Raw genomic sequence first — 23505 nt, 5'->3', positions numbered from 1 at the left:
TGGCTCCCAGTGCCCCATTCGCCCCTCTGTCCCTGGGGTCCCAGGTATCACCCTGGGCTGCTTCAGCTCCCCTTTGCAGAGAGCCAAGTTCTTTCCCACCCCTTCTCTTCTCAGACATAGCATCATCAGCACACTTCTTTAAATATCTCCTCAGGAAGACTATATTTAGTAGCTATTTGGCCCTTCAAATGGGGCTGATTTCCTGTGGTAACAAAGTTCTTAGCAACAGTGGAAAAGGCCGGCGGGATCCTGAGGCACTGACAAAAAAAACAAAAACAGAAAAAACCCTCACCAAAAAAAGCATTTTTAAAGCGTGTTGTGTTCAAGGATAGTGAGGACAGCTAACTGCCTTTTCAGGATAGGCAGGCCTGCCTGGTACCAAGGAGGCTGGGATTCTGCTAGAGAAAGGAGGGGAAGAAATAACAGAGGAAAAGGGCAGGAGAAAAAGCTGACACACCATGTTTAGTCTAATTCCCTGGCTTCCGTGCTAGAAGGCAGGTTGGTACAGGACTGATGGTTTCAGGGTAGCAGTTTGGGCTCAAATGTTACTGAGTAACAAAGACCCTTTCCGGGAGGCAAAGTATGTTGCATTCATTCATTCATTCATTCATTCATGTATCCAGTACCGGAGTGGAGGGGGACCCTTCTAGGTGCACAGCAGTGTACCAGGTGCCTGGGAGACTGCAAAGTCAGCCCAATATCATGGAAAGAAGACTGGATTTAAAGACAGAAGACCTGAATTTGAGTCCTGACTCCATGTGCATGGGGTGTATGACCCTGGGCAAGTCACTTCTGCCCTCTGTCGACTTCAGATTATTCATCCCTAAAACGGGAGACTTGCACGAGATTTTAGTACAGTTGGATATTAGGGAAACATTTGACCAACTCTCTCAGGCTACCCTGGTAGGCAAACAAGATGGCATAAGAAGGGCCAGATGACAGGAAAGTTAAGTGGATTTGGGACTAGATGAGCGGCTGGACCCAAAGAGCAGTCGTTCGATTACCCACCAACACCGTAAGCACCAGTGAGTGGTAGTAATGATGATAAGAGCTAACATTTATACTTACTGTGTGCGAGATACTGGGTGCTAAGCACATCACAATTATTATCTCATTTGATCCTTGCAACAACCCTGGGAGGTGGGTACTATTATTACCCCCATTTTATAGAGGGGGGAACAGGCAGCAAGTGACTTCTTCCTGACTCCAGGCTTGGCACTATCTATTTTCTACCTGGCTGCAATAACATTTGTTCTCTGGTCTAGAAATAAGCAGCAAGGTGGCGCAGTGGACGGAGTACCAGACCTGGAGCCCGGATGACTCATCTTTGTGGGTTCAGATCCAGCCTTAGACTTCCTAGCTATGTGACCCTGGGCAAGCCACTTCACCCTGTTTGCCTCAGTTCCCCCATCTGTCAAATGAGCCAGAGAAGGAAATGGCAAACCCCTCCTCCAGTATCTCTGCCAAGAAAACCCCAAAGGAGGTCTCAAAGAGTCAGTCACGCCTGAACAACAACAAGTAGGAATGGGAATTTCGGTTGGAGATGTGGCCAAATAGAAAATTCACCCTCTTGTTTCAGAGTAGTTGTCTTTATTGTTCTTTCATTGGACACACCTAGACAATCAGAGGAAAGCTGCCAAACCAGGAGCTGCTCCCTCCCAGGAGCCCTGAGTCTACGCAAGCTCCCCCTGCCCGGACTCACCTCTTCCTCCCCAGAATGTGTTACCCTTGCCCTGAAGGCGCTCAGCGCTTCTGCATCCATCCTGCCATCTGCATGCCAGGGTATCTGCCTCGTGGCACGAGATTCCCCCAGGCGGGTGCCAGGCTGAGAGCACTCTCTGTGGAGCACCTCATATCCTGGACACACAGTGTGAGATCAATAGTAACCTAGAGTGAGGGTATGTGGTTGGAATCAAGTGTGATCTCTGGCAAGCGACCTCTCCAAGCCTCAGTTTCCTTTTCTCCAAAATAAGAGGACAAGTAAATGGCCACTGAAGTTGGCGCTGGCTTTAAGGGCTGTGACTCTATATTCCTACCCCCGCCCCCAGCCTGGTACTTAATGAATGCCTCTGATGACGGAACAAGGAGATGCTAGCTTGGAAGGTGGAACAAGGCCACCTCCTTAGCCTGAACCGATTCACTTTCAAATCTTAGTTAATGTGTTGACACTCAGCAAAAAGTCCTGGGAGATGCAGGCTGTGGTTACCAAGAGCTCAGCCCTCTAAGGACTGTCTGGGGAGGCTCTGCTGCCTGTTTGTAGGTTCAGAATTAGAATGCTGAGGGATTGAGCTGGAGGTCGGCTCCATTAAGAGCCCTGAGTGTGGGATCATGGGTGAAATATCTAATTGTAATCGTAGAGGAGTGATCCTGGCCCTCCTCCAGGGACATACAGAGTACTGGGCTCCTCCCTGGTCACTCACTTTTAACAGGCAGCATGAGGTGTACGGTAGAGAGCGAGTCAGTCATCACTCTGATTTCAGAGGCTACTATTTGCAAAGTACTCTGAGCCTATTCAAATGGAAGGAAGGGCAAGGTTCTTGTTCAGTCTGGTTGGAGGACACAGATTCAAGAGCTCATATAGAACAGAAGGCCTTCAAAATAATCACCTCAGATTTCTCGTCTTGGGAAAACAGAAAAATCAGTTAGTCACAGACTCAGAGAGTTGGAATTAACCTCCCTGAACATCTTGTCTAACTAGTACCCGAAAAAAGAATTCTTGCTACAACCCACCTGGCCACTGGTCAACTGACTGCTGCTTGAAGCCCCATGGCAGGAGGGCAGCCTGGGATCATTCCTGCCCTCATACCTAAATTTTCCTTTTTGCAAAGTCCATGCATCACTATTCTACCCACTGGGACCAAGGAGAATCAATGGAATTCCTCTTTCACATTTCAGCCTTCTGTTCCTTGAAGACAGCTAGCTCATTCCTGCTAAATCTTCTCTCTTTATGTTCAAGGGATCCTTCAGCTGGTGCTCCTATGACATGGGTTCAAGGTCCTTGACCATCCTGGTGGTCTCCTCTGGACATTCTCCAGCTTATCAATGCTTCTCCTAAACTGGGACACCCAGAATGGAACACAATACTCCCAGTGTGGGACTATCACCTCCTTGTTCCTGGAAGCTCTCCCTTGCTCTCTGCATCCCAGGATGGTACTAGCACTTCATGTTGCTGAAACACAGTGTGTACGGCAGACTGTGGACTGCTTACTGATGTCACCCCCATTTTACAGAGGGTGAATCTGAGCCCCACAGCTGGATGGCCTTAATGACAAGCCTACAGGGACAACCCCAATAGTGGCGCATTCTGTCTCCAGGAGGGGCACTGGGAAATTTCTCACTGTCCTCCAAGACTTCAGAGACTAGGGAGGTTGACTTGTAGTTATTACTATGACACTAACCACGTCTGCAGAGTGCTTGCAGGCTTCCCAGCATGCTCTTCATAACCAAGCACTATCATTACCCTTATTTTGCTGATGAGGGGGGTTGGAGGGAGCTGCCCAGAATCACTCAGTCTGTGTTGAAGCTGGCATGTGAGCATATACCAGGGTTCTCTCCACTAGGCCAGGCCTTCTCCTCTCCGTTCCCCACAATGCCCTGCAAATCTGAGCTCTGTGGAGGCTTTTACAAAATGCTTGTCTCTCTTTGCAGGGGCTGCATTGCCCTCCCCCCACCATATGAAGTCACACTCTCTCTTATTCAGCCTCTGTTTCCTCCTCTAGAGTTCTGAAAGGTCTTCCCTTCCCCCACCTTGTCCATTCTAGTTTTCTAGGACTTGATAGCATCCAGGGGCCCACAGTGCCACAGTAAAATGGAGGGCACATGTGTGATGGGAGGCCTCAGACTACAGGACAAATCCACGCTGAGGGAAGTTACTTAGGAAATCACAGAATCTGAGAGCTGGGAGGGATGTTAGTGGTGGAGTCCGCTCCAGACACAAAGGGATCCCCGCTGTCATGTACCTGCCAAATGGTCCACCTGCCTGTACATGGAGATGGGGGGGGGGGAGCCCCTGCCTGTGCCATGGAGATCTTGGGGGGGGGGAGCCCCCCGCCCGTTAAAGGGGGGAGGGGGGGGGGAGGGGCGACCCCCCGGCCGTGGATGGGGGGGGGGGGGGGGAAGCCACCTGCCTGTGCATGGAGATGGGCAGGGGGGAACTCACCTGTCTGTGCATGGAGATCTGGGAGGGGAAGCCCACCTGCCTGTGCATTGAGACCTCCTAAGAGGAAGCCCTTCAGAGGCAGCCCATTCTACTCTGGGACAGCTCCCATTGTTAGGTAGCTTGCCCTGACATCCAGCCCAAACATGCCTCTTTACTGCTGCCCCCACAGCCTTTACTTCTGCCTTCTGGCCCAGATAGAACCAATCCAATCCTTTTCCCACATACTGGACCTTCAAATACTCAGCAGGATCAGTGCCCTCTACTTCACCCTGTGATGCTACTAAGCTGTGGACCCCAGGCCTGAAGTTTGCCAGAGGCAAACTGGAAACCACATTTTAAAGATAAGGGTGGCCTGTTGTGGAGAGAGCCCCAACAGGGGGGCAGAAGGTGTGGGTATGAGCCAGGCGTCCCCAGCGGCTGGCCCCATGGCCTTGGGGGTGTCAGCTCTCTGAGTCTCTGTGCCCTTTTCTGTAGAATGGGGATAAGCCCCAATCTACTTACTACCTCACAGGGGAATATGAATGAGACATTTCTAGGTCATCACTAAGTGCTATGTAAAACATGAGCTAGCATTCTTACCAAAGACAAGATTTCAGAGGTCATCTAGTGCAATCCCCTTATGTTACAGAGAAAGGTAAGGACAGATACTGGAAGGAAGCTAGGGAAAGAAAGGAAAGAATGACTGAATAAACAAAGGGGATTCCCTTCTTTAGTGTTTCCTTTAGACGAAGCTGTGGGTAGAGATCTAGACTTGGAATCAGGAAAACATCCTCCTGAGTTCAAATCTGGCCTCAGACATTTCCTAGCTGTGCGACTCTGGACAAGTCACTTCACCCCATTTGCTTCAGTTTCCTCACCTGTAAAATGAGCCAGGGAAGGAAACGGCAAACCCAGAAAATCCCAAATGGGGTCATGAAGAGTCAGACACGACTAAACAACAACGGGGGCACAATGGATAGCACACTGAACTTGGAGTCAGGAGGACCTGGGCTTGAATGTCATCTCAGATACTTCCTAGCTGTGTGACCCTAGCCAAGTCACTCAACCTCTCAGTTCGAGGTTCCCCATGTTTTGTAAACAGCTCCCACTTTACAGAGTTGTTATGAGGATCAAAGGGATAACATGTAAACCTGTACAAACCTTAAAATATGATCTGAGTGCTGGTTACTATTATTAAGGGACAATTACTCAGGGCTTCCTGTGCACTAGGTAGACTGGGTCAGGGTTAGAGGCCTTTGGAAAAAAGGCCCAGCAGGAAAGGCCGGATGAGAGGGACGCACAAGCCTTGCCTAGTAGCTCACCACAGGCTCTGCGTGGCTGGAACGAGGGAGCCACCCCAGGAACAAGATGGGGAGAACGACAAATGGGCAGCAGGCTGGAGTTCAGATTCCCTATGCCAGGCCAAAGGTCAGCGTGGCTTCAGCTGAGGAATGCCCACGGGCCATGGGGAGATGTCTAAGGCACAGCCAGAGAAGAAAGAAAAAGGAGAAAAGAGAAAGGGAGAAAGAAAGGAAGGCCCCGAGGAAAAGGAGGGAGAGGCAGAGAGGAGAAACAAATGGGAGAGGGGCCAGGCATGGGGCTGCTCAGAGACACCCTGTGTCACACCCACGGGCTGCTCCACTTCACATGGGCCCCAGAGGCTCCCAAACTCCTCCAGCTGTGGCCCCGAAGGCCCTCCGCAACCAGCCTCCCACCTGCTCTCCAGATATTTCCAGCTACTTCCCTTCTCACACACTCAAGGTTCCAGATTGGCTTCCCTTTGCCTCGAGGATGAAACTGAAGATCCCCCCATGTGGCCCCGACCTCCCCCTCCAGGCTCCAGACTCTCCATCACACACTCTAGGCTGCAGCCAAACCTCCCTGCTTGTACTTCCCTCCCTGACATTCCTTCTTCCCATGGCACCTCGAGTGGAGAAGGGGCCTGCTACCCCAATGATGGCCAACGCCTACCACAGACTGTTGGCTGAACCTCCTACTGGCCTGGCCCCAACGCCATCGTCCAGTCCCCGTGGAGATGTGGCCTGGTGGCTGATTGTCTCTCCAGCTCTGCAGCAATGCCCCCCCCCCCCAGACCCAGCAAAGAAAGCCCCCACCAGCAAGTCCTGGCCACCACCCACTGGAATGTCGCCAGAAGTGGGTGTGGTCTTATTCATCTCACACCATCAGCTTTGCCCATTCACCCTGGGACCCCAGGCTTTTCTGGCTGGCCCACCTACAAGTGCACTCTCCCCTCATTAGAAAGTGAGGGGCTGGAGGACATCTTTACTTTCACACTGTATCCATGGCTCTTACAGTGCTTTGCCTCAGGGAGCACTTAATATAAGACTTTTCACTGATTCATCCATCCATCCATTTGTCCAACTGTCTGTCAGTCCATCCATCCATCCATCCACACCCCCCCTCCCCCCTGCCCCGTGAGGCTCCTACCCAGAATTCCCTTCCCCTGGGGTCTTGGCTCCCTCTTATTCAGATGGTCGCTCTGTGAGGGCACAAACTGGCTCTCCTTTCTTTGTCTCCCCAGGGCCTGGCACACTGTTTGGCATATGGTGGCATTTAGCAACTGCAGTTCCTTCCTAAGTCCTTCAGGGCTCAGGGCAGGCTATGATGGCCTCTTGGGCAGGGGACAACATGAACAAAAGTAGCTGCACTGGATGCTAGGGAAACAAAGGTCAAGCAAGCGGCATGCATTTGTTAGGCAACTGCTGTGAGCTGGGCATTGTGTGGAGGTGCTAGGGAACGGAACTAAAGCCAGTCTGCTGCACTCAGAGAGATGCACACTGAACAGTTAGGAGACAGGGACAGGAGGGACAAAGGAGGAGCTGACTGGGGACAGGAGATGCCCTCCATCGTTTGGGGAGGAACTGGGCATTTACTACCAGCTGCGGGGATGAGGGATGGCTACATGCTTCAGTGGAGGTGGCTCTTCAGCAGGGCTGGAAAGGAGGGCGGGGCACCCCTCATCCATAGGAAAGGGAAGGTCAGGGTCAGGGGGGATGGAGGGGAAGCACATGAAATGAGCCTGGAAAAGCAGATTGAGCCAGGCTGTGAGAGGTCTGCAAGGTGGCCTGAGCAGTGTTTACCCCTAGAGCAGCGGATCCTAACCTAGACCCAAAGGTCTCCATGGATAGATTTCAGGGGAGTCTGTGAACTTGGATGGGAAAAAACCCACAAACTGTATTTCAATATGACTGTTTTTTTTTTTTAAATCCTAAGTATTTTATTTTTTGCATTCTGAGGAGTCCACAAGCTTTACCAGGGGCTATAGGAATCTGAGGTTTCAAACCAATCTTTTGAGAAAAGTCCATCAGCACCAGAAGCCAGGACCATACTGGCCAAACCGTCAGCACCACAGTCTGGGTGGGCTCTAGGCGGGCAGGTTTTCAGATGCAAAGATAAACCCTAATTCCCCTTCTACTCAGCTAAGCCCCCTTTTCTGGCCTAGCAGGAAGCCCCAGACTGTACCCAATAGTCAGACCACAATGTGGGGAGTCTGCCGTCCCCAGCCAGCAGAGCAGGAAAACAGGAAGCAGCCTTGAGCCCAGCCCGCCCTGCGAGGGTGGAGCGGACACATTCATTCTCCCAGGTGGGCAGCCAGCCAGGGCATCAGTCACTTGGAGTGATGGGAAGCTGGCTGGGGGGAGGGGGCCGGCTCCACAGTCTTCTCCAGACTCTCCTTGGCCCAGAGGAATTCTAGCGAGCCATGGGCTGTTACAAAACAAAACTCAGCTTGGGTCTGGTGGGGGTGGGGCGTGGGTGCCCAGAACCAGCTTTGGGGAGCTGTCAGACCCGACTTCAAATCCCACCTCAGACACTCACCAGCTGTGGGACCCTGAACAAGTCATACACTAGGGGTAATAAGAAACAGGTGCTCTGTATACCTCACAGGGTGGTTGTGACGACCAAATGGGGTCATGTATGGAAAGAGCTTTAGAGCTTACTACTACCCAGAGTCACAACTGGAGTTACAATTAGCTTTAAGGTTGCAAAGGCCTTTATAAACACTATTCTATTTTATCCTGACTACAATCCTGGAAGGCAGGTTCAATTATTATTCTCATTTTACAGGTGAGGAAACTGAGGCAGGTAGCAGTTAAGTGACTTATCCAGGGTCAAACTGCCAATTAAGTATCTAAGTCAGGATTTAAACCAGGGATGTACTGGTAAATATTTAACAAGAAGCACCCTTTAAAGTTTAATCTGCATCATTAATATTTTACCTACCACTTTCTTAAGTATAAAGGTGTCAAGCACACATCTGTCAAAGTAAAACTTCCACCCCCACCAAAACAAACAAAAAACAGATTAAAATGTAATTAGGAAACATTTAACAAAATGTATAACAATGCAATACAGATAATGGTAATTTGTGGTTTTCTAAGCCAGTATGTGCAGACAGTCCATCAAACAATAAATCAAGCCCTGGTTTGTAGCATTTACTGATTTTTGAGGTGAAAATGCTCACATGGAATTTAACTATAGGCTCTCCAGCTCTGTCCACTGAGCTACTAACAAGGCCTGGGTCCAAAGGCCAGAGTATCCACTCACTGGCTGTGTGACCTGGGATAGGTTCCTTAAAAACTCTAGCCCTGCCTCATTTCTAAAATATACAGAGACCTGAGTCAAATATATAAGAATACAAGTCATTCCCCAATTGATAAATGGTCAAAGGATATGAACAGGCAGTTTTCAGAGGCAGAAATTAAAGATATCTATAATCATATGAAAAAATGCTCTAAATAACTATTGATTAAAGAAATGCAAATCAAAACAACTCTGAGCTACCACATTTCACCAGATTGGCTAACATGACAAAACAGGAAAATGACAAATGCTGGAGGAGATGTGGGGAAATTGGAACATTAATGCATTGATGGTGGAGTTGTAAACTGATCCGACCATTCTGGAGAACAATCTGGAACTATGCCCTAAGGCCTATAAAAATGTGCATACCCTTTGACCCAGCAATACCACTTCTAGGGCTGTATCCCAAAGAGATCATACAAGTCCAAAAAGGACCTATATGTACAAAAATATTTATAGCAGCTATTTTTTGTGGTGGCAAAGAATTGGAAATCAAGGGGATGCCCATCAACTGGGGAATGATTAAACAAACTGTGGCATATGAATGTAATGGAATACTATTGTGGTATAAGAAATGATGAATAGGTGGACTTCATAATAACCTGTAGAGACTTACATAAACTGATGCTGAGTGAGGGGAGCATTAACAGAACTCTGTACACAGTTACAGACACATGGTATCTGTGATGACTGACTTTGATAGACTGGGCTCCTGATGGAAAGGGCTACCCACATGCAGAGACAGAGCTTCATGGTCCGAATGCAGAATGAAGCAAACTCCTTGCTCTCTTTTGTGTCTTGTCCCTTCTTTCTTGTTGTTCACCCCACTGGTTATAATCCTTCTTTACAACTTGGCTTGGTTTAATGTGAAGGTATTTGTAGATCCTATATTCTATTGCATGCTGCCATGGGGGGAGGGGGAGAGGGAGGAGAAAATTTGGAGCTCAAGGGATTGTGAAACTGAATGCTGTAAACTAAAAGTAAATAAATAAATGACATTAAAAAACAAAACTCTGGGCCTCTGCATTCTCCTTCAAGAAATGGGACGGTTGTGCTTTGAGCTCCCTCGCCTCAGCTACCTTCACAGTACAGCTCCAGCCTTTGGGAGGCCACCTTCATGTTGGTGATTCCTAGTCCCAAATGATTCTGAATTGACTTCTCTATATCCATGCTAAATTCGGTCCCCTTCCCCAAATACAGTATAGGCTCTTCAAGGACGAGGACAATATTTTTTTTTTTGGCTTCTGTATCTGCAGATAGTAGGCGCTTTAACCAACACTCCTTGAATTGATGATTTAATTTTTAAAATTCTTTCTAAGAAACACAAAATTCTGCCAAAGCATCGACTTTCTTTGCAATCATTCAGGCCATTCCCAATGTGATGGAGGTCTTTGGTGGGCTCCCTCATCAATATCTGACATGACATGTGATTAACCCTACATCTTCCTGGGAAAAAAGTGGCCTTGACGTAAGCCCATGTTTCTGCATCCTTGGTTCTCCCAAAGAGGGAATGTGCCTGTGATCATTAAACAGCGACAACAAAGACCTCCCTCAAGAACTCAAACTTGGTCAGGCTGTTCCACAGGGTGTTTATTGTCTTTGCACAGCAGAGGCTCTCTGGATCTTCCTCATCCCCAGTCAGCACACACTCTCTCTCCTTTCGAATTTACTTTGTGATGTTTAACAGATTCTTTGCTCTGATGTTGTATCCAGGCCCCCCCTCCTTCCTTGCCCTGCCAACCCCCTTGGATCAGAACCAGAATCCTGGAGAGAAGAGCTTGGTTCTTGTGGGCCTTTCCATCCCCGGCCTGGTCTAGCACAACACCCTGTAATTGTGGTACAGTTGTTTTGACCAGGCTTTGCCAGAAAAAGAGATAGGAAAACACCTTCTTCTCTTTTTTGCTGAGGTGGGGACTATGGGAGCTGAACACTGCATACACAGGTGGAAGGGCTGGTTGGTTTTGCTGAATTGCTTTGTTGACAGAAGGATGACTCTCTGGACAGGGGTGGATTAGGAAATGATAAATACAATTTTTAAAACTTCGTTCAGTTGAATTGAGACCAGGGATTCTTAATGTTTTTTGTGTTATGGACCCTGTGTCTCGGCATCACGTTCTCTGCTTTTATTCATAATCAGGAAATGCTCAATATAATTTAGAGCTCAGTAAAAATAAAGATATGTTTCTTTCCTCACCCAAGTGTGTAGATACCCTTCAGTCTCCTCAGACTCCTTGGGACCCTGTAGACTCTAAGGTGAGAACCCCTGAATCCCATGGTCTCAAAGCTTCCTTCTACTTCAAAAGCCAACGGATTTCTCTGCCCTGGGAATCGACTCTGCTCACCCATATATCCATATTGCTCCCTTCCTCCAAGCTCCTTTGGGATGTTTTTAGGCTCTCCTCCCTCTCACCCTCTTAGTTCTGCTTTATTAGGACTCAAGGCCCCAGAGTCCCAGTGACAGCAGATGAGGAAACCAGAGACACTCATGCTTTGGGTGAGAATCTGAGACCTGCATTTACTTCCTCTCCCCCATTCCCCAACTTCCCCAGTGCCCAGATCTCAAGGTTCAAGGGGAAAAAAATCCCCGAAGGGGAAGAGATAATGAAGGAATGGACAAGAAACCATTTATCAAGAACTCACAGGGTGGAAAGCATTGGGGACACACGTACAAAAGTGAAGACAATGCTGAGCTAACCCCCCTTTTCCCTGGTGGTGGGTATCCCAACCTCAAAGTCTCCAGGAGACCTGGAGACATGCAAGGCTGCTGCTTGGGAGGCAGTCACCTGGAGATCAGGCCAAGGAGGGAAGTGCTAACACAGGGTTGCAGCTGCCCATTTTAACCTGGTCATTTGGCTCAATTTGAATCCCAAACCTTTCTCTTTCAGCGTCCTGGGATACAGACCCCAGGGCCCCATCCCAGGGTCTGCTTTGGTGATGATTAATTCATGACGAAGTGATGCTTAGAATGGTCTCTACAGGCCCCAGATCCCATCCGTCTCATACTCCAGGACACACTCCCCCAGCCTCCGCAGCCCTGGCCAAGCACCATCTATTAAGAAATCATCAGTCCCCTACAGAATATGCCTTTTTACTTCTATAATTCTACCTTTGATTTTTTTTTGACTTTCAAAAAATCTGAACTTAACCAACACCAAGCAAGGTGAAAACTTCCTTTCACAGAGCAGAACAGTAACAGAGGACTGATTCTAACCCTAAATACATGTACAGCCTCCAATCAGAACCCTCTAAGCCAGGGGTGGGGAACCTGAAGCCTGGAGGCCACATGTGGCCCTCTAGGTCCTCAAGTGCTGGCCTCTGACTGAATCCAAGCTTCACATAACAAATTGTCTTCATCAAAGCATTTGTTACCTTCTATTCTAACACCAAACAAGCCTCCTTCCTAGGAAGGGTTGCAATTTGATCTAATCTCTTTTCCTCCTTGCATTCCAGGGCTGGGGAAAATGCTTCTTGGGCTTCCAGGAGGTAGAGCTGCCCCTGAGAAACCATCTAGACCGGTTCTTTCATTGGACATTTGAGGAAGATGACACTCAGACACAGTAGGTGACTGGGTCAAGGTCACACAGGTAGATGACAAATAACCTTCCTCTGACTCTAAATCCTGGGTTTTTTTCTCAATGATATGGGGAAATGGCACTAACTTGATTTACAGAAATTGGAATTTATAGAATTCCCAGATTGGAAATTAGATTTACTAACACACTATGGTGCTACAGTCTTGTTGTATGAGACATAAAGGGTATCAAAGGAAGGAAAGTGGGATTCCCTGAGTCATGGAATGCTAGGCCATGGGGGGAAACTTAGTCTGGAAATGGGAAAGGGATCAGCAGTAGTAGAAGTGAAATATGCAAGGTATGCTGGATGAGGAGTGAATAAACGAGCATTTATTCGGTGCCTAGCACCGAATAGTGTGAATACAGACACAAAACGGATACAGTCCCTACCTCCCATGCAGCCTGCACTGTAATAGGAGAAAACATACACAATGAATAAATGAATGAAAAATTCTTTATCAAGCACCTACCAGGCATTGTTCTAAGTCCTGGAGATAGAAACAGGAAGAATGAGACAAGACCGTCCAAGCTCCCAAAAAGCTCACACTCTCAATAAAGGGGAAGAAGGACCAGGCAGGGAGTTTGCTGCTGGGGAGTCCCAGGCTTGGTGGGGGGACTGAGTCAGGGAGCAGCCATGTGTCACTCTCTGTCCAGTAGCAGTGCTACTGTGGATGCTGCTACTGTCCTCAGAGCAGGAAGCAGAAGGGGGGTGAGGAGGGAGAATGTGGACAGGGCACCTGACAAAAAGGTGGGGGTGGACACATGTGAAGCATGGTCTGGCCAGTTATGGTCATCTGGGCAGGCGAGGTTACACTTGCTTACTCATCCATCAATCGCGTCAACTCAGTCCCTTGGCAGAGCTCCCAAACTAAGGGCAGGAACTCTCCCAGGCATGGGCAGATCTGATGGGAGAGCTGATCTGGAGGGGGTTGGCTGTTCCAGGCTGGGTGGGGCTGGCCAAGATGGCTGGATAGGACAGGAGGCCACCATCACCACCCACACAGCCAGGACAAGAAGTCTTCTTTCATCTGAGAATGAAGTTTTCAGGAAAAGAGGACTTCCTGGACCTTGGTGGGCTTACCTCTGTTCTATACCTCAAGAAATACTTGTGTTGACTATATTTAAATATGTAAATAGGGGATCAAGGGCAGCTAGGTGATGCCATATTGAACACAGTGCCTGGCCTGGGGTTAGGAAAACTCCTCCTCCTGAGTTCAAATCTGACCTCAGTTACTCACTAGCTGTGTGACCCTGGACAAGTCACTTCACCCTGTTTGTCTCAGTGTCCTCATCTGTAAAATAATCTAGAGAAGAAAATGGCAAAACACTCCAGTGTCTTTGCCGAGAAAACCCCAAATGGAGTCACGAGGAGTTCGACATAACTGAAAAATGACTGATCAAAGAACAAAAAAATGAGGTCAAGGTGCCTACGCAGGCAGAAGTCAGAGGGCTCTGCTCTCTTCCTCTCCCAGACCCCCACATCAGCAGCCAGCCTCCCCCCATAGACTACATAATTCTCTGGGTTTATCTAGTTTAACTGAAGACCAGGTTTGGCCATTCTTATGGTCATGGACACCAAATCTGAGAAGGGTGGGCAGGCAGGGCTACCCCTTAGCATTGCGTCGTAATAGAAGAGTCTATTCAGCAACTGTGCCTGCAATTTGGATAGCCGCCATGGGGGGGGGGGGGTGTCAATTAGTACGACACAAATCAATTAGCTGGGCTTTTTCCCAGGGCGGAGGCTCAGAGTGTTCAGTTATTAGGTTTGTTTGTTTTTTTTAAATGTGATGTTACTTTAAATTCAACATTTATTAAGTACCTACTAAGTGTCAGCCATGCCATGATATGGCACAGCTTCCAGGAATGGGGAGATGGACTCCATCTGAAGCATTGTGTGCGTTTCTGAGAGGCCCAGCTCAGGAAGAATACTGGCAAAGTAGGGAATGTCCCAAAGAGGACAGCCAGACTGGTGAAGGCCCCGAGTTCATGGGGATGGCAAATCCAGAAGAAGAGATTTCCAGTGGGATTTAGGCAGGGGGGAAGGACTGCCATGGAAGAGATTTAGTACTGTTCTTCTAGGCCCCAGAGAGCAGGACTAGGGGCCTGGACTGAGGCTGGATGTCAGGAGAAACCTCTTCTTAGAGGCTGAACTGAGACAGGGCTCTGCATTTCTTGTGGGGACAACACATTTTGGTTTCTTGTAAAGGGGAAGAGCCAGACCACAGACAGACACAGTCTTCATCTGACGGGAGCATAGCTGAATGATGCATACTCTTGAGAAGACAGAAAAGATCCAATAAGGGCGGCACAAAGTTAGGGGACCGAAGAAGGGAACGGAATTGGGAGCTAAGTTAGGCTATAAAACAGATTCAGAGCTGCTCAGCACCCTTGGGGGCTGGGTAGAGTCTCAGACCAAAAAGATCCCACATTAATGGGTGACTGGTCACAGGCTGACCAGGTACTTTCCATTCTTCTGCCCAGAGGCAGCCAGGTGTTCAAGGGAAACATCCAATGGGCATTCATGGGGGCCCATGTCTCCTCTGCCCTTGGTCCTTTGCTGGCCTGCTGGACCCTCTAGAGGCCTGTCCTTACACCCTGACTCTCCCTAAAGCTGTCCTAGAGTGGAAGAGGCTGCTTCTAGAGGCAGGGGTTCTTCCTCACTGGAAGACTTCACACAGTGGCTAAAAAAGGGTTTGCGGACCCCCAGATTAAGAACCCCTGCTGTAGACCCAGGCTGTCTCATGCTCCTAGGTGAAGCTCAGGAATCATGGGGGGTTCACAGCACAGCTGCCATTTAAGTAGAGAAAGTGTGGATCTGTGTTATTTTTACAAAGAAAGACTTCCTTCTTGCTAGTGGGAGACAAGAGGCATGCTGCCTTATAATGCCTGGGGATGATGAACTTGAATGTGTTTGGTCCCCTCTGGGCCCCAGATCCCCAAATACTACCCTACCCGACCTTACTGAGGTCATCCATCATCCCTGGCTCTGACCCCCACCCTTCCCTCTGCTCTCAGCTGGGGAAGTTTGTCTGCATCCAAATATACAAACTCCGCCCCAAAACTAAGAGAGAAAGAATCTGAGAGAAGGAACCAGAAAGAGAAAGAACAAGCAGGTCTCCAGCTCTCACCCGGATTTATTTTAGAGTCCATCCATATTTCTCAAGCCTTGGGTTTTCATTTTTATTATTCTGATAACGGTATTTCAAAATAACTGGCTCCCCTCCTAATTCAATGTATTCTATTTTATGCATTTAAAAACAGACTGCGGCCAAAGGTGGAGAGCCTTGGGGGCCCTATCTATAACATGGAAATAACCCCTTCAGAGAGGTAGTACATTGGACAAAGGGTCTACCTTGGGGTCAGGAACCTGGGTTCAAATGCTACCTCTCTGACATGGGCTGGAAGTATGATCCCGAGGTATTACCTGGTAACCTCTCACTGCAACAGCAGCTAAGACTAAGCTGTGGAAGGAAGCTGATCAGCATCGCTGAAAGGAGTTCCTACACTGGGAGATTTCTGCCCCCCCCAACAAAATCACAGCTTCAGATTCCCCCCACCCCTATTCCCAATCCCTTCACATTTTCTCACAACGATGTTAAAAAGTACAAACATGGTAATATGGGTGAAAATAAAATGCTTTGGGACTTATCAAAGACTAGAGATGGTCTCTGAGGCACCTGCCAGCTCTGAATCCACGGTCCTATGAAATGGAAGGATTGGAGGTTGGCATTTTGTTTTCTTTTAAATCACCACCCCGCTTTGGTGCCGTGGGGTACACAATGCTTTTTTCCTCTTGCCTTTAATTATAATTCCCATTCGGAACAAATTGGAAAGTTTGTGAAATGTTTTCATACTTTAGATCCTAAGAGGTAGATGTTATTATTATTATCTCTATTTTACTAATGGGGAAACTGAGGCAGAGAGCAGTCTCTATTCCCATTATTCCTCACTCAACTATTATAAAATGACTTAAAATTGTTAATAAGTAAATCAGGTTCACCTGTAAAAGGGAGGGAGGCTGGACAAGATGAGCTTTCAGGTTGCTTCTGGTATGTACCCACTGTGGGGAGAACCCTGTCCTAGGTGTGGTGGGGAGATAAAGGAAGTATGGTCAGTGAGAGAACACTGACTTTGGGATCCGAAAAGTCAGGACTGCATCCCACCTCTGCTCCTTCCTCTGTAAGATGGGAGGATTGGAGTAGATGTTTCTAGGGGCTTGGACTGCCGGTCCTGGGATGATGGTGGGGCTTTGGAGGCAGAGGACCCGAGTCATGTCCTAGCCGTGAGACCTGGGATCTGTTTCCTCATCTGTAAAATGAGGAGCTTGGATGAGATGGCCGCTGAAGCACTCTATGAGAAGTCCCTTCCAACTGCAAAGGCCATGCACTTGTAGGCACGGCCTAAAAAGCTTGCCATGCAATGAAGGGGCAGCAGGAGAAAGCAACACACCAAACGAGGGCAGGGGCAGGAATACTCTCCCAAAGGAAGCTGGGAAAAGCCTTAGCAGAGGTGCTGAGGTGGACCTGGAGCGGGGTCAGCCAGTCTCCGGCTCATGGACGTCCTGTGCCTCTCGCCTACTTTGTACAAAGCCCCCAAAGTGAACAGGAAGAAATGTGGAATTACTCCAACTCTCCCTCCCACCACGAGTAGGAACGTTTATGGGATCCACAAGCTTGTGTAAAAGGGACAGGAGGACAAAAGTGAGCAACGCCTGCCTTCAGGGAACTTCGGTCTAGTCATCCTACCCAGCAACGATTCCCACTGACCTCAGGAAAGCCAGTGGACTTCCTTGGGTCTCAGTCGCTCAACTGTAAGATGTGGAGGGCCTCAATGGCTTCTGAGGCCTCTTCCAGCTCTGGGGCAATGACCCTGTGATCTATAACTACAGCAATGCAAGGAGAAAAAGTAATTCCACATCCTGTCCTTTTAAAGACCAAGAATGATCTTAGAATACAGAGATGAATTATTACACAAAAACGGACAAGCATTTATTAAGTGCCTACTATGTTCCAAGCTCTGGGCTAGGGAGTGTGGATGCAAATGTGAAAAAATAATTCCTGCCTCCTTAGGGGAGACAACTAACCAGCCAGAGAGGGGAGAAAAAAAAGTCTGACTCTGGGGGTTAGATTTCAGTTTGTTTTGAAAAAAATCACTGGAGCCCTGGTTGGTAAATCCTGGCCCCACCCTGGTCATGTAAATCATGCTTCCTGTGATGCAGGGAGGGAGACACCTCACATCTGAGGGGTGGGGGTGGTATTTCCAGATCAGAGGGATTTGCACAGTTCCCTCCCAGGCCTGAGATGGCTTCCCTCTTCCTTCTTGGTCTTGAGAAGAGAAAGGGGGTGAGATGAGAAGCAATAAATAGAAGTGATTCCTCAGTGGTCTCTAAGCTCCAGAGGGACAGAGTTTGGGGCTGATCCAGAGCCCTGGGCTATGTGCAGAGTGGGCCAGTAATTGGGCTGCTCTTGGTGCAGCAGCAGAAAAGGCCCCCAGAGAGACCCAGGGAGTGGGAGCAGAGCTCTCAGGCTGGAAGGAACTCTGGAGGTCATGGGGCCAACCTCCTCAGATCTTTCCAAGCTGTGTGACCCTGGGCCAGTGACTCTACCTGTCTGAACCTTCTTTTCACTCTTGCCCAAAGACCCAGCAAATCAAACCTCTCCCTATGCTCTGGGGGCATCTCTCCTCTTCCCCTATTGTAGTCACACACACACAGCTAGTAAGAGCCTGAGTCTGAGGTCAGATCTCTCCAGGATTGTACCAGCACAGAACTGGAGCTGGATGGGTCTGATCCCTTCACTCTAGCCCAGAGAGGAAGTGGCTTGCCAGAGTCCTAGGATCTAAGGTTTAGAGCTGAAACAGTAAGTGTCTGAGGATAACTTGAACTCAGGGGTCTACCCCCTCCCTACACCACCCTGACTCTCTTCATCAGCCCCTCCTCAAACAAGCGATCAAGCATGGCCTTAATGTTGGCTCCCAGAGGGCAGGGCCTGTGCTATTTTCAACTCTATAACCCCAACAGCCAACATGGTGCCTTGGCCCAAGTATTTGCTGAAGTGAAATATGCTATTTTTGTTTCTCAAACAATTTCACTTTTGACAGGCCTGCCTTGAGTTAAAGGGAAGGGTAGGTATCCGGAGCCCACTGCTCTAGGGTCAGATAAAAACTCACCATCTGTGGGAAGGAAGACCCCAAGATCTAGACTATGAGCCCAGGAAGCCCTGGATTCAAATCTGACCTCAGATATCTACTAGTTGTGTTCTGGCTCTGCATTTATGACCCTGTGTCCTCCTCTCTCCTCAGTCACTGCAGCTGTAAAATGAGGGGTCCTTTCCAAATTTGTAGCTTCCCGGGCTGGCCGACTGTCGCTGAGTTCTGATGGCCCTCCTCCCAACCAATCTTTAGTATCACAAACCTTCTAGATGCTCCCCCTGCCTGCCCCCTACACACATGCATCCCCATGTGGGCATGAGACAGCTGGCATATGTTCATTCCCCCTGCATACTTCCTCCCACTAGAGTGGCGCCAGGTCAAAGGCAGACAGTGGCTGGCCAGCCAGCGGGCCCCAAAGCCCTGGCCTCACCCAGCCCAGCTTAGCTGGGCTCCAAGACATGCCACGCCTGGCTCGGAAAGTTTTCACAGACCTCATTTCCATCAGCTCAGAGGGTTAGTGTCTTCAGTGGATTTCTCCATTTGGTTCCAGATTCTACTCAGCTGAAACCTCAGGATGAATTCTTCCTGGTTTTGAAATTGTCTTTATTTATTTATCCAGTTCAAGGGGGCGGGTTGGGGGTAAGGAGAGAACCCAAACCAAAAACAACCAAACGAAAACATTTGCAAGCCTCGGAACATGAAAGCAAGCTCCTCTCAATTCCAGCCACAACAGGGAAAAATCTCCAAACAATCTCAGAGGCTTCTGACTCAAGATAAAGGCTGAGAGAAGGCTAATCTTCCACCTCTCAGCCTCACATTCCAGATGGAGAGATAAAGCACCTTTACCCCAACTGGGCCCATGGGATCAGTGGTAATCACTCACTTCCTCTCTGGGGATGGCATTGTGCAAGGAGGCCAGACTAGGTCCAGATCGCAGTCTGCCACTTGGCAGTGCCAAGCAGTGCCAGGGATGGGGTGGGCAGAACACTTCTCCTTCTCAAGGTTCCATTTGTAAAGAGCTTCACCTCTTCTTTGCTCAACATTTTCTCTAACCCAGGGCTTCTAAATGTCTGTGGAATGTCTGTGGAACTTGGTGGTGAGTTTTTCCCCCCAACTATTTTGATAACTGTATTTTAATATAATTGGCTTCTTCCATAGTCCTATGTATTTTATTTTGTGCATTTAGAGACTTTTTTTTCCTGAGCAAGGGGTTCATAATCTTCACCCTGCTGCCAAGGGGGTCCATGACACAAAGTTAAAAAGTACTGCTCTAACCTGAAATCCAATTGTTTCCTTCCCACTTTTTGGATGGTTTTAAAATTACTTGCAAAGCCCTTTGTTGAGCGTCCATGGCATCACAGGAGATGTGTCACAGGAGTGGGATCACGGGAAGGGGCCTCAGAGGCCCCCTGGTCCAACCATCCTCGATTTACAGAGAAGGAAACTGAGGCCCAGAGAGATTAGCTGATTTGCCCAAGGTCACACAGGAAATATGTGAGGCTTAGCTGGGATGTGAACATACATTTCTAGCCCCAAATCCACCATTTTTTCCCACTATAGCATAGAAAGATTCATTCTGCTTTTTAAAAGCTCTGAGACCTAGCCCGTGAAATGCCTTGAAGATAAAACTAGTCACTATTAATATATTGATGCTGAGGACCAAAAAACAAAGACATGTCTTTGGCATGCAGTTTTCACCAAAGAGATGAAGAAATCAGCTCACAGGAGTATCTGTCATTTCTACTTGTCTTTGCTGCCCCAGCGCCTGCAAGGGCAGGGCGTTGTGATCAATCCATCCATGAGTAAACATTTATTAAGCACCTACTATGTGCCAGGGATACAAAAAGAGAAAGAAGACAGTCCCTGCCCTCAAGCAGCTTACAACCTAACATGGAAGGCAGCATACAAGCAAACAGGCACAAAGAAAGCTATCTGTAGGACAAATAGGAGATAATTAACAGATGGAAAGCACAGGAACTTCGAGGTCTTAGGGAAGGTAGGAGGTAGGATGTTAGTTGGGGCTGAAAGGAAGTCAAGGAGATCAGCGGTGGGAGTGGAGGAGGGAGAGTGGTTCAGGCATGGGCAATGCTTAATCAATTCATCCCTTGGTGAGGCTGGCCACTGTTGGGCCAGACCAAAGGTAGGGGGCTTCTGACTGTGTCTGGTGCATGCTGGGGCCAAGGGAACCAAAGCATAATCTCTATGTGGAGCTCTGTGATCCACTAGTCAGGGTGCCCTTCTATGCCAAGTAGGGAGGGTGCACCCCCCCAATCTCCCTGGTACTCTTCCCCACTCACTCCTAAACCAAAACACTTCTTTCTCATGTGCCCCTACAGCTTAGTGTAGTGCCTGGTGCACTGTAGGTGTTTAATAAACATTTATTGATTTCTTTTCCCATTCCACAGGTCTCATGGCTTTTTTGTCTGAAGCAGCAGAATGTGGAGTAGGAAATCCTGGGTTTAAATCTCACCCCTGCCACTGCTACCTGTGTGAGGTTGGCCGAGTCATTTAATTTCCCTGGGCCTCAGTTTCCCTGTCTATAAAATATGGGGTTGAATAACACAATCTCTAAGACCCTTTCCGGCTCTAAATCTGTGAGCCTAGAGAGGCAGCTAGCTTGATGGGGCAGTTGATAGTACTGGAGGAGGAGTCAGCAAGACCTGAGTTCATATTCTCCCTTAGAGGATTACTAGTTATGTGACCCATGACAAGTCACTTAACTTATCCTGTCCTCAGTTTCCCCATCAGAAAATGGAGATAATAACAGCACCAACCTCACAGAGTTGTTGTGAGGACCTCCAAGGACTATAGAAAGCTGGCTATCAGCCATGAAGACCTTCCTGGCCCTAGAGGAGCAACCCCTGAAGGGGTGGCTGCCCACTCTTCTCCCTCTGACTGCTTTCCATCTCCTTCCTAGGAGCAGACCGCTGGGCTTATACTTTACTGAGCCTTTTTCACCACAGCCCCGCTGTTAGGGTCAGTACATGCCCAGATGGGGAAACTGAGGCTCCCGGACTCACTGGCTTACACATGTGGAAGTGCCAAGAACCTGGAGCCTGGACCTGCCTGCAGATGGTGCTCTGTGCCCCATGCCCGGCTACCTGCCCATCCCATGCTCGCCCCACTTCTTTCGCCCGGGACCTGCGCGATGCTCCGGCAGCCTGCCGGGTCCGACAACTCCGCGGGATCCCCGATCTCTCCCCCAGTGTCCTTTACCAAGCTCTCCTATTCCTGCCACCACCCTGCTCCCCAAGGATCCCCTCGCCATCGCCCCCCAGTCGTGACCCCCGCAACCCGGGAGCTCCGAGGTCGCCGCTCGGGATTCCTCTACCCTCGCCTGACCCCCTCCGACCCCCGGCATCCCCTGGCCCCGATCCCTGGGGACCCTCGGCGGCCTCACCTGGCTCCGCTCGAAGCTCTCCCTCTCCGCCGCCTCGGGCCCCGCGCCCGCCCCGCGCCGGCTCAGCACCTTGGGCAGGGGGTTGGGCACCTGCTTCATGGAGCTGGCCACCCGGTCCATGGCGTCCCCGGGACCCGCCGCTGCCGCCGCCGCTGCCGCCGCCGCCGCCGCCGCTGCCCCGGGATCCCCGCGCCCCGCCCCTCGTGCTTTTCGCCGCCGGGATCCGGCGCCAGCGGGCCCGCTGAGCCCACCCATTGGCCGCGGATCCTGTCAGTCTCGCCCTTTAGCCCCACCTATCCCTCTCCAAGCTCCTCCCCTTCTTTCAGAGGCTTTCCCCGCCGGCTCCCGCCCACAGGCCACTTTCACTATGATTGGTCGGCTCCGGCACGGGGGCGGGGCATCAGTGGTCCCGCTGAGTGCCAGTCACCCGGAGCTGGTCGATTGCGCTCGGGCCGGGGCGGGAGGAGGGAGGGGGAGTGGGAGGAGTCAGGCCGTGGTCGGAGCCCCTCCCCAGCCCTGTCCCGGCCCCTGGCCGTCCTGGAGCCCGTTATCTCTCCGAGCTAGCTGCACGTGGGCTGCTCGCTCACCCGCCTTTTGTGGGTGGGAGTGCGGGACAGGGAACGAATGTAATCCCAGAGGAGCGGATGGGATGGCACCCACGTGCCGCGGGCACCATGGGAAGGGTACTCCTGCTCGGAGCGGGCAAGGAACCACCCTCCTCCCTGTTTTACACAAAGGGAAACTGAGGCCGGCGGAGGTGAAACGACTCGTGTAACTGAGGGCACACGCCAGGACAAAGCAGAAGTGGGAGCTGACCCCGGTCAGCGGCCACACGGTGTGGCCCTGAGACCTGACACAAAGATCATCTCTCGCAAGATGCATACAGGCTAGGGAGGTCCAGACTGCCGCTCCAGGTTGTAAGGACCCAGTGAGCCTGCAACTCCGTTTAAAGAACTAGGTTTACTGAAGCCACTGTAGGGCAGAGTGGAGGTTCAAGGGTCGTGGATTACTTTGAGAGCAGGTGTGAGAAGAAGGCAGGGCTTGGAAGAAGCAAATATTACTCTTAGGAATGAGGGGAGCTGGTGCTTGGATGCCTTCAACCCTTCCCTGCGGCTCCCTCTCTACCCTCCCCCCCCAGAAGTTTTCACGTCCTCCGTCTCACGCAAACTCAGGGACTGCCTGTCCTATTTCATCCAAGGACAGCTTGACTTTAAGACATGAAAGCCTGCTCCCTGAGAAACCTCGAAAATCATTCCCGGAATGCTGTGTCATGTGACCTGGCTTCCCATAGTTGGTCTAAAGACATCCTATCCCCACATCCTTGGAGAACAGTTTGTTTTCTGGGAGAACATTTTGCACGTGGGAGGACCAGGCATTATTCTCACATCATGACAATTTGTAATTCTGGTTGGGTCTTAAGTTCCTGGGGTCTGGGGTGGATCATGTAGACACCTTATATCTACCAGGAGAATTTTCCCCCCAAAAGGTCACTAGATGAACCCCAATCCTGAAAATTCTTTTGTTCTCATCCCCGGAGTCCCAGGAGTTACTGTCCATATCTGCAGAGCGCTGGATCTGCGCTGGATTTAGTTCTCAGCACCTACAGCCATTGCCCACATCATCTCTGGGATAGGGCACACCTT

General features: G+C 49.7%; 1 protein-coding gene across 1 annotated transcript in view; it reads right to left on the bottom strand.

Annotated features, from left to right (window-relative positions):
• The window catches only part of HIP1 (huntingtin interacting protein 1), a 131772-nt gene extending 109747 nt beyond the window's left edge, over positions 1-22025 (bottom strand). Inside the window, exon 1 of the mRNA XM_069089468.1 lies at positions 21863-22025. Coding sequence (XP_068945569.1) covers positions 21863-21982 — 120 coding nt within the window. The 5' untranslated portion in view covers positions 21983-22025. The remainder of the gene's footprint in view (positions 1-21862) is intronic.
• Between the last annotated feature and the right edge of the window lie 1480 nt (positions 22026-23505).

Source organism: Petaurus breviceps, unplaced genomic scaffold (assembly GCF_028583685.1).
Source record: "Petaurus breviceps papuanus isolate PSGF00001 unplaced genomic scaffold, PetGlider_PUasm1.0 186, whole genome shotgun sequence".
Classification (NCBI taxonomy): Eukaryota; Metazoa; Chordata; class Mammalia; order Diprotodontia; family Petauridae; genus Petaurus; species Petaurus breviceps.
This window is presented reverse-complemented; position numbering and strand designations above follow the sequence as displayed.